Source organism: Pleuronectes platessa, chromosome 18 (genome assembly GCF_947347685.1).
Source record: "Pleuronectes platessa chromosome 18, fPlePla1.1, whole genome shotgun sequence".
NCBI lineage: Eukaryota > Metazoa > Chordata > Actinopteri > Pleuronectiformes > Pleuronectidae > Pleuronectes > Pleuronectes platessa.
Window position 1 is genome coordinate 7,695,027 of NC_070643.1, and position 10,390 is coordinate 7,705,416.

Below are 10,390 nucleotides of genomic sequence, written 5' to 3' on the forward strand. Positions count from 1 at the left end.
AAAAATGAAATTGAATTTGCTTTATTACTGTGCAAGTGTGTGCTTGTAAGTTAGAATAATTTACTGGTTTGTTAAGCGATCGACACACATATAAAACATTGCAGCAACAAAATAAATGTTGTGGTTAAAATTTTTTGCTAATATTGAATATATCATGTGTCCAAATTACACCAAATTCAACACTGTACTTCCCTGGGCCATTCACAATACACATACTATGTGCGAAGACAATAAGATGAGAAGTTCTCATTTCAAACATAGACAGACATTTGTGGAATTAGTAGGTAGATAGTAAATCAATTTTAAAGATGAGGAGATAGATAATTCTTTCATTTATCATCGCTCTACTACACAGACGTCATGGAACTATTATCAGTATGCAAAGGTCAATGTGGCTGCCACCTTTGTGAGTAAAAGTAAAATCTCTGAATCTGTAAATATCATCAGTCACTCATACACTGACTGTAATTGTTTGGTTCAGACAGGAGCTGCCTGTGCATGATGCATGAATCTCATTATACTGGGTGATTGTCACAGGAAAAATGAGCTTAATTGTGTGGGGCTTCTGTGCTGGGATGATGGATACCTATGATACAGGTAATTGTCGGTGTTTGAAAAAAGAAAGAAAGAGTAGTGGTGGTCTACCAGGATGCCCCTCTGCAACCACACTTCTACTTTGATTCCAAAACGATGGGTTTTAGAAGAATAGTCCGAAAAAGCGAGAGAAAAACAATCAGCTCAGTGCTGCAAATCAAAAAGAGATGTCACTGTCAACTCTTTAAATTGCTCCTGAAGCTTTGGCTGGTGCTGATTTAAGATAAAGCGAGAGCTGATAGGCTGCCAGCAGCAGTGCAACAATGTGTTTCTAAGTGAGTGCACACCTTTTATGTGCAGTTATTTCAGGCCTTCAAGCTTTCAATTATATCCAAAGCCAGTATGAAAGCTCCTGTCACTTCTCTCGCCTGTTTCACTTTTCCTAATGAAATGATTCTGTCCCACGTGACTGAGTGGGTGACACAGAGAGAGAGAGAGAGAGAGAGAGAGAGAGAGAGAGAGGCGATGAATAAGCCTGCAGGCTTCTTCAGTGAGTGTTATGGACAGAGGCCCGGGCACAATGTGTGTGCAGGATTCCAACCCCAAGAGAGGCTGCGGCACATGGAGCTCCTGCTGACTGTTCCTCGCCACCTTGACAAGCTGCCAGCGAAGCGTCTTCAAGGAAACAAACAACCCATAATTACCCCATCCAACCATCGCATCACTTCCTGCCTGTTGGTGATCCAAAAGAGTCAGTCTCCGTGGCTACCGTGTTGCCAGGAGACGGTTCGGGTGGGCCGGGTGGATGTCTCAGAAATGACTGAGCTGGACAGAGGGACTGTGCTGGTGAAGTCCGGGGAGCTCAGTGGTAAAAAATATCCCATCTCCTTGGTGTCACCTCACTCTGGGCTGGGTTAACCACACTGCTGCCTTTAATACCAGCATCCACCCTCATCATCTGTTAGTGACATTCACTGGAAATAAAAATCCACTCTACTAAAAATCTGTTCTGTTGCCGAGTGCTCAGTTATTCTCCCCCCAAAAAAACACATCATCCTTGATGTCTGTAAATGTACTCAAAGCATTTCCCTTACATATTAAACGTTTGCAATTGTATATAAATGATGCAACGTTTATATCCAACTTTCATCCTTATCTTTGCCTTTGTTGTCACATTGCTATATGTCTTTATGTGTAACAGCATGAAAACAGCAGTATGTGTGCATGATACAAACACAACAGGGACTGACTCGGAAAAAATCACTGGTCCACAGCACAAGGTCAAAAGGCCAACAGGGTACCTTCCCAAACCCTTTAGGCATTTCAATAAAGATTATACTGGGTTTTCTGTTTCCTTTTATAGTCACCTGGGAACGTATCTGGTTAACTTCATGTTCAGGTTTAGGAAAACGATGAAGCTTTAACTGTCCCAAATTAGTGTGGCATACCATAAACACCAGGGGCATTGCAGCAGGGAAGGCAAAGCAGGCAATTGCTGAGCTGGGAGGGGGGTCTCCAATTCCCATTGACGGCTTATTACGTTAGTCCAGTGACGGAAATTTTGAGAAAACCACGTAAAATTGTATGATTGCCCACGTGCAATAAACTGAAACAACACCACGATTAAAAAGGCTCTAACAAGACCAGGTTGGAGACTAGAACAAATAAATGAGTGTGTATGATGTGTCTGGGATGGGGTCGGAGGTCGCTCTAAAATTTGACTGAACTATTATATGATTACACAAAATACACTTTGGTATTTGATATTGGGATGTTGTGGCTCGATATCGTGCGCTCCTTTTTGTGAGCGTGGGGGGGGGGGGGGGGGGGGTGTTGGGTTTGAAGTAGTGACCCCCAGGTCCCTTGAAACGCTCCTGGCAAACAGGTGAGAATGAATACAGTGATTGCGCAGCACAGCAAAAATAGCCAAATGCCGACGAAAAATCTGATTGTCTTTGGTTGAGCTATTTTCTGCAAAACTCACACATGCACAAAATGAACGCCTCCCTTTGAAAGACCAAGTTGTTTAACTCATGTCGGTTGCCTCCTGAAACAGGAGCTCTATTTTTAGCCCAACACACATCTCTGACCCTATTCTGTCACTGCAGTTGTGACTTAGCAGCGAGCCGGGCGTCGTAGGGCTCTGAAAGCATCCCTGTCCAGGTCTCCTGAGTGGGTCACTCAGCTCAATATGCATGTGAGGCCTTGGTGCGGGCTTCACTGTGACCGTTCTGCACAGCAGAGGTGAGATGATGTGTGCAGGCTGTCACCCTGCTGCCCTCTGCTGGCTGCTCTCAGTCAGGGTGCCTCTTGGGGGGTGAGGATGATCCATGAATAACACAGCGGCCCTTTGCTCCACTTATTTCTCCCTCATTCCTCACAGAGTGTGCAACGGGTCAGGAAAAGAACAAGCTGTGTACTGAGCTTGGACCTCCACACAAAACGATACAAACAAGATATTCTCTTGAGAAAAATGCTCCTTTTTTCTTAAGGAGAAAGTTTCCCAATCGCTTCTCAGAAGTCACATTTCGAAATGGATGCCAATTCGAACTGGCTCTTACTGCTTGAGGACAGGAAAAACACTAAGTGAGCAACACAGACTCATCTCACATTTATTTATAAAACGTATTTACATGAGGCTGGATAAAGAAACCAGTGGAATCATCTGACCTCAAGCCTTGGAGAGGGCCCGAGTGTGGAGCGATGAGTGATGTGCCTTCAATCATCTATGGGTGTCTCAAGACTAAAGTGCATGACAAAGAGGCAGAACAGTTGAACTGTTGTGGCGGTGCAGTGTCACTTTATCCCTGTGCTCTCCTGTGTATTTTCAGAATGAAGGAACTCTCACTGCTCCTCATCCTCACTTCTGCTGGCTGTTCTGGCGAGGATCCTTAGGACCGCCTGGTTGAAGTCATCTGGTTGGTCGGCGAAAACATAATGGCCCGCTCCTCGGATCACCTGACAAACAGTGTTTACAGAGATGTTGTGTTTCATATTCCAATAATGCCTCTGGCACTGGCTGTCGCCGGCGCCGAGGCATAAAAAGCCAGGCAATCTGCGATATTGATTGTGAGCTCTACCTTCTGAAAAAGAATCTTTTCATCCCCACAATGACAACAAACTACTGAAACCTACTGTGATTTCCACGTCTGGTCTAGTTGTCTTCAAAGCGCAGCCAGGGTTGCTGTCGATGCTGGAGCGGGATCCATAGATGAAGGAAATGGGAATGTCGGCTTGAATCTGGCCGATCCTCTCCAGCATCGGTCTCTTAGCCCAGCCGTAGGGAATAGTCATGTTCCTAAAGGCTGTTTCTCCGCTGAAACAGATGATGAACATTAATACAGTACATTGTGCTGAGAAATAACATACCCGTGCATATCGGCATAAAGGCTCCTCACCTTGGCGTCTGGGCGTTCAGGTGGTAGATGTAGTCAGACACTGTGTTGTCATCGAACACAGACGAGTATTTCTGTTTGAAATCGGACCTGATGGTCTGAACCAACATTGGACCTGGGTGTGGAGAAATCAAAACCAAGGACATTTACCTTTAGATTTCAGTTGGCTACTGCAGATTACTTTACAGTACAAATAATCATTGAGTAAGAGGAAAAGGACAAATGATAGGGGGAAAAATTATCTTGATATGTCTAGATTCGTGCCTAAATAAATTGAGTTCTTTCTTGGCCCAAGTCCCATCCTTCCAGCAAGTTTCATGGAAATCCATTCAGTAGTTTTTGCATAATCCTGCTGAAAAACAAACCAAACCACAAACTATGGACGGGGGCCAAAAGAACATAGACCTCCTCGAAAAGGTAACGGAAAGACGGCGCAGCCAATAAAAGAAAAAACCTTCAACTGACAAAAGAGGCATCTTTCCTCAGTCGAGTGACAGAGTAAACAAACAATGGACAACACTGTATGGGGATAAGGAGAGAAATCTGTTTTGTGTTTTGTGAAGAACAATAAAAGAAAAATCTTATATTACCAACGGCATAAGTTTGTTTATTCAACTTCATCCCTGCCTAATTTTTCCACTTAAATCCCAGTATTGGTGTCAAATATATGTTATTTTACTTTGAGTTACATGTGTTAGTGTGTGTGTGCACGCGCTGACCCAGTGGTCCAGCAAGCCTGAGTCCAGCCAGAGGGTTGAAGGGGCTCATGACAGCCCCTATGGCTCTGATCCACACTGGGATGGAGTTATGGTTGGGGTTGTCGGGACGTTCAGGGAATCCCCACGGCTCAACCAGCAGCAGACTTTTTACCCTGTACACACACACACACACACACACATGGGTTACTCAATAAATATACACACTTCATGTTAACACAGCACCATACAACAGAACAATGTACCTAAAAAGACAGTGAACACACAACAGAGATTTAAATCTCTGTTGTGTGTTCACTGTCTTTTTAGATTTAAATTGTACACAATGTGCTTGACTAGTTATAGAATAGTTTCAATGGAATGTAATGACTTAAATGTGCAGCTTACTGAATCAGGAATTGTGCATGGTTATATATTTGGCCCATCTGTGTAAATTGTGGCCCCTCTATGGCCCCTATTTTAGAAAAATCTTAGTTCCACCACTGGCTGCAAAATAATCGTAGGCTCATCATGAGGTAAATTATTTGTATGTAAATTATAAAAAGATGTATTCAAAAAATGAATTCAGTAAATATTTGCTTGAGAAAGACTAAAATGATGAATCAGTTATCAAAATAGTTACATTGTAGTTTATAGCTGACGAATCCTAAACTTTAAACACAGCACTCTTTGACCTCAACCTGCTCTTCTCTCTGTCTGTGGGGCAACAAATTCTATAATCACATACATTTTAATTTCCATTTACTTGGCCAATGTTCTCTATGCAGGTAATTTTTTGTATATACATAAACAAGTCAGCACAGACACAGACAAAGAGGCACCTGTGAGGATGCTTGAGAGTGTAGGCAGCAGCCAGGTATCCTCCGAGGTTGTGTCCCAGCAGCACCATTTCCTCCAGTCCCACCTTTTCCCTCCACTCCTCCAGCGCTGCCAAGAACTGCTCCTCGGCTCCTTCCGGGTCGGCGCTGAACTCGGGGCGGCTGCTCCTGCCGAAGCCCAGCAGGTCCAGAGCGTAGACTGGGCCATCGCTAGAGAGAGAGTCCAAGTTTTGGGCCCAGAGGGCAACACCGCCCCCGATGCCGTGCAGGAGAACCAGAGGAGGCCTGGGCGGGACTTGGGGGCAAGATGGAGAGGATGGCTGCAGATGAGTGGAGAATGCTACTGTCCACAAAGAGTTGTTGTTGGATATGTGGACATGTTGCCTGGAGAAAGGCCGCCTCACACCTGCAGAAGAGGAGGAGAGATTAGGGGACAGGCCTGGAGGAGGGAGGGAGGTGAAGTAGCTGAAATTGAAGTGCACTATGGGAGGAAGACCCCGATGAGACTCCAGTCAAATGCCCTGCCCTACTCGACCCCGGTACGAGGAGCTTTCCACTGGTTATGAGATGGTTATGTGCATAATTTAAATTTTCTTGTGACTATCGTGGACTGCCCAACAGACTGACCCTCAGGGATAATTAAGATATTAATGATCCTTTATATCCAGTTTTTACATTTTCCTTGACAACGCACCAAGTTCTCACAAGTGCTTCCACAACTCATCGAGACCAAACTTACTCTTGAGCATTTTTTCCTCGGCATCTTTGAGCTGAGTGGGAGAAGTGGGGCACCAGGAGGGAATCCAACTCGACATCCAGGAGCTGTGACTCAGAGAGCAAACATGCAGCCAGCCGGTCAGACAGAGAACATACGGAACATGCTAAAACACCAACAAAGTGTATGTTGAACTTTGGTCATGTGGCTGTGCTGTTATCAGTGCTGCTGCTACTATACAATACATACAGTACCTCCCTGAAACCTGCTTCTAGAAAAACACAAAAAGTTCCTTTTCTGAGAAGTCAAAGACTTTTAAAAAAAATATGTCAATTTAGTAGCAACATGCGCCTCAACATGCCGCATTTACATTGTAAAATATTTTTTTATGAACGTAGGTAGTTGCTGCTTAATTGCGGCATATTCATCACATGCATCGAATTACGCTTATACCAACACAAATGAAACATTTAGAGGAAGTTCGGGGTAATGTTATAACAACACGGAGATTAGAAAAGAAACACAACTTACAGCATGAAGAAAGTTCAAATAGAAGAGTAGGATTAGAGCTCACCTCTGCTCGGGGGCGGACTGGAGCTCCTCCGTCATCCTCTGCATGGTGAACTGTCTCGAGACAGTGAGGGGGACTGCCTGCTAACAGTTATTTTGATGCGTTAAAGTACATCCCGTAAATAATTTATTAGCCCTGTTGGACATTCAAATTACAAAAATAACAAAACCCAGAGTTTGCAGCACACGATAGACTTACATTTTTAGCAGGGTAATAAATATTTGTGTTATTGTGATGGGCGGCTCTCCAGATAGGTTTGATACCCGTATGAACGTGAAGGCAGCAGCGGGGGTCCCTGCAGATGAACCTGTGCGGCTCCGGTGGTTCTCTGCTCTGCTCAGGTGGTCGGTGGTCGGCGTCGTTTTTTTTTAGGCTTTTGACATTAGTCCTAACTCACTGGGGGGATTTCCCCTCACAGTCAGTGTGTGTTGACTTTGTGTTAACAGTGTAGAAGTTGTGTTATACAGGGGTTTAGGCACTGCTAGCTAATGGCTAAACCACAACCTGTGCTCCGGAGCTGCACAGCTGACCTCCACTGGCCTCATACAACACAGGTAATTTACCACTGCACAAATAACACCCATTGACCCCCTGGGACCATTAAACAACAATTGATAGCTTAACGATTAAATGTTATTAAATTATTAATTAATTATTAAATATATACAAGTGGACTTTTCTTGGGCTAGCGAACCATTTTAGCATAGCATAGCATTACAACAATTAAAGCCTTATTCAACATTGAATAGTTTACAGAGGCTTCGGGTAAAAATATAGTATTTGATGTTAGGAAACTTTAAAGGGATAGTTAACCCAAAAATGAAAATTCACTCATCATCTTCTCCTCACAACAATGCCAATGGAGGGGCGGGTGAAGTGTTTGATTCTTTACCTGAGACTGTTTACAAAGATGGACGACACGTATTCGCTTCCTCTCGCTATCCAGAAATGAAGCCAAAATATCTTGTATACGTTCCCTGTGCCGTGGCAATTTCTACAATCCCCCCGTAACAACGAAGAACGAGACACAAATCTCTTACAGTGTTGTCGCACTTTAATGCTCAGAGCATGGTGCATACGACAAAGGTTAGTTTGTAATATAATAACAGTTCTTTGTCTTTATATATTTGGCTCACCCCTCCCACTCTGGTTGGGGTTGTTGCAAAGTCAAAGGTCGGGATCTTCTGATGACTTGAAAACAACAATGAATAGTTAAAGCAATCAGGCCAAGATTCATTCAGTAGTACAGGATACAGCATGATCAAGGTTACATTTGATGAGATTCAATCATGATCAATCAAAGGGGAAATAAACACGATCATATTGTGGTCAAATGTTACATGTCCCTTACACCTGCCATCTTGTGTAATTGGGCCAGAGTCTGTGCAGTGGAGATCCGGGGAATGGAACGGCCAAAGACATCATGATGTTCCACGCCATTTTAACAGCATAAAATAAAAGCAAACTTACTGGAAAATTTAAATCTGAACATAGATCAGTTTGTAACAGTTAGGCTAACTAAAATAACCCCCAAAAAACTTTGAGAAAAATGTATTTGACATGTACTTTGACTCTTTGTTTGGTCCCTGTTCCATCCGCTAACATAGAGGAGGCGCGGTTTATGACCTATACTGCAGCCTGCCAACAGGGGGAGATCAAACCCCTTTGGCTTCACTCTGAGCTGTCATGTCATCCATTTATAAATTAAGTTTATAGTGAAGGTGAGTTGTGTAGTTGTTTATAATCTCATGCTTTTAAAACATCTTTAGCCACTACTGGATTATATATATTTTTTAAATTTACAAATGAGCTAAACGTCATTTCTACACCTAATGACAACTTGACCATTTATAGGTTGTGTTATATTATTGTCCTTTTCTACTTATTCCAATATTGTTTTTAAGAATAAGAATTTCTTCATTAGTCCTGCAATGGGGAAATTTGCAATACTAAAGCAGCAAAAAGACATCAGCAGTAATAAGTACAAATATAAAATAAATATAGATACATTTATGAAAATATGAATTGAATTACATTTATATATTTTACTAAACAAACAAATCAATAACCATTTGACACAATTGAAAATTGGGACATAAATGTGTATTTGCATTATCAAAACTAGGAGTTTAATTAGAATTACAAACACAGACAGAAATTAAGTGTAAGGGCTTTTTCCAGCTTTTCAAAATTAGTCTGTGTGTCTTGTGGCTGTGTGACAAACCCAGGTAGATGACTTTGGTTTCCCTCACACTAATATTCAAGCTAATAATAAGTAGAAACACAATTGCTGGCGGAAGATTAAGCTTTTCCTTATCTGCATAAATGTCTTCCTATAATTTCAGATAAGGGCCGAGATTTAAGGGAAAGTTAATCTTCGTTATCCTGAAGGACTTGGGTGTACAGTCTGATCCTGCTGCTTAAGGAATAGCACTTTCACTATCTTACCTTTTCCCTTTTTTTCAACTTTTGCTCTTACAGTGAATCTCATTAAATCTTAAAAGCAGGTCTATCTTATAGATTTAAAGAGGTGTCGTCCTTGAAAAGCTCAGGAGGATCCTTTGAGAAATGACCGTGTATTCCTTGTACGCTGACCACACTTATTCCTGTCTTTTTGGAGACCTTAGGAACTGGGAGCCACAGTATTCAGCAGGATCACCCAGGGTTTAAATGAACCTACAAAAAATGCATCATGTAAAGTATATACAAACAATATATAAGAGAGAAAAACGTGAAAAGCTTTACCTATGTTTTGTTCCTCCAGCATGGTGGCAAGTCGCTCGAACACTGTGATGAGCTGCAGAATTTAAATATTTTATCATTTTCTCTCTCACATGCAAATGAAAATTTGACGAGAGTCCTGACAATCCTGGTCCACAAGGTGGCATCATTGTGTTCTGTTGGTACACACACACACACACACTCACACAAACACACACACACTCTGGCAACTTTGTGCTCCATTCCTCAAACACATTTTCCTCTCATACCACCCACTTCTGGTGGCTCTCAGACCATGGGTTGACTGAGTGGTTCCTGAGTTCTTCATTTCCTTCGCTCCTCACAGATGCACATACCCATCCTTCATGTGTGTTTCTGTCCGCTCACTCTGCGTAATGCTCAGAATTTCATAAGCCAGACAATGTGGCTGTAGCCGAGCCCAAAAGAGGCGCAGGGGTAGTATAAGACTGTGGCTGTATGGAGACCAGTAACTAGCCGAAGCTTTCAGAGAAGAGACGGCATAAAGCTGCAGCGTTGAGCCGGCCTGCTTGCTGCGTCTAACAACTAAATGCTAGTGAGGCTAGCTAGAGGTAGAACAGTATATGAAATATATATCTCAACGTCAGTGAAACCCTGGTAGACAAAAGGCCTGTGAGAGGGATCGTGATTGAGTGTGTCACTGTCATATTTTCTCTCATTGGTTGTGTGTGTGTGTGTGTGTGTGTGTGTGTGTGTGTGTGTGTGTGTGACAGCGGTCTGCAGTATGTCCATTATCAGGGGTCAGCTCTCATGATGTTTGATCATCGGAAGTTTGATACAAACCCTGAGTGGATCACTCAGCTCGGTGTGAGTGCACACCACACACTTTCATGGGTTTCTGGGGCAGTGCCCAGTGCAGTATGGGTAATAAGAGTGACCAG

At 42.9% G+C, this 10,390-nt stretch overlaps 1 protein-coding gene across 1 annotated transcript; it reads right to left on the minus strand.

Annotated features, from left to right (window-relative positions):
* Positions 1-3,252: 3,252 nt before the first annotated feature.
* On the minus strand, positions 3,253-6,846 carry LOC128461888 (1-acylglycerol-3-phosphate O-acyltransferase ABHD5). Its single transcript, XM_053447055.1, has 7 exons — positions 6,753-6,846; positions 6,203-6,285; positions 5,467-5,869; positions 4,649-4,800; positions 3,933-4,044; positions 3,670-3,850; positions 3,253-3,492 (listed from the first exon to the last, which is right to left on the minus strand). The coding sequence occupies exons 1-7, from the start codon at positions 6,794-6,796 to the stop codon at positions 3,379-3,381; spliced, it is 1,089 nt and encodes a 362-aa protein (XP_053303030.1). The 5' UTR covers positions 6,797-6,846; the 3' UTR covers positions 3,253-3,378.
* Positions 6,847-10,390: the final 3,544 nt, after the last annotated feature.

Bases quoted from the DNA above. Each gene is read 5' to 3' on its own strand.
- LOC128461888 (XM_053447055.1), bottom strand. From the start codon at position 6,796: ATGCAGAGGATGACGGAGGAGCTCCAGTCCGCCCCCGAGCAGAG. The intron at 6,286-6,752 runs GTGAGCTCTAAT...TCTGAGTCACAG, and splicing joins CAGTCCGCCCCCGAGCAGAG to CTCCTGGATGTCGAGTTGGA. The intron at 5,870-6,202 runs GTAAGTTTGGTC...CCTCTTCTGCAG, and splicing joins CGAGGAAAAAATGCTCAAGA to GTGTGAGGCGGCCTTTCTCC.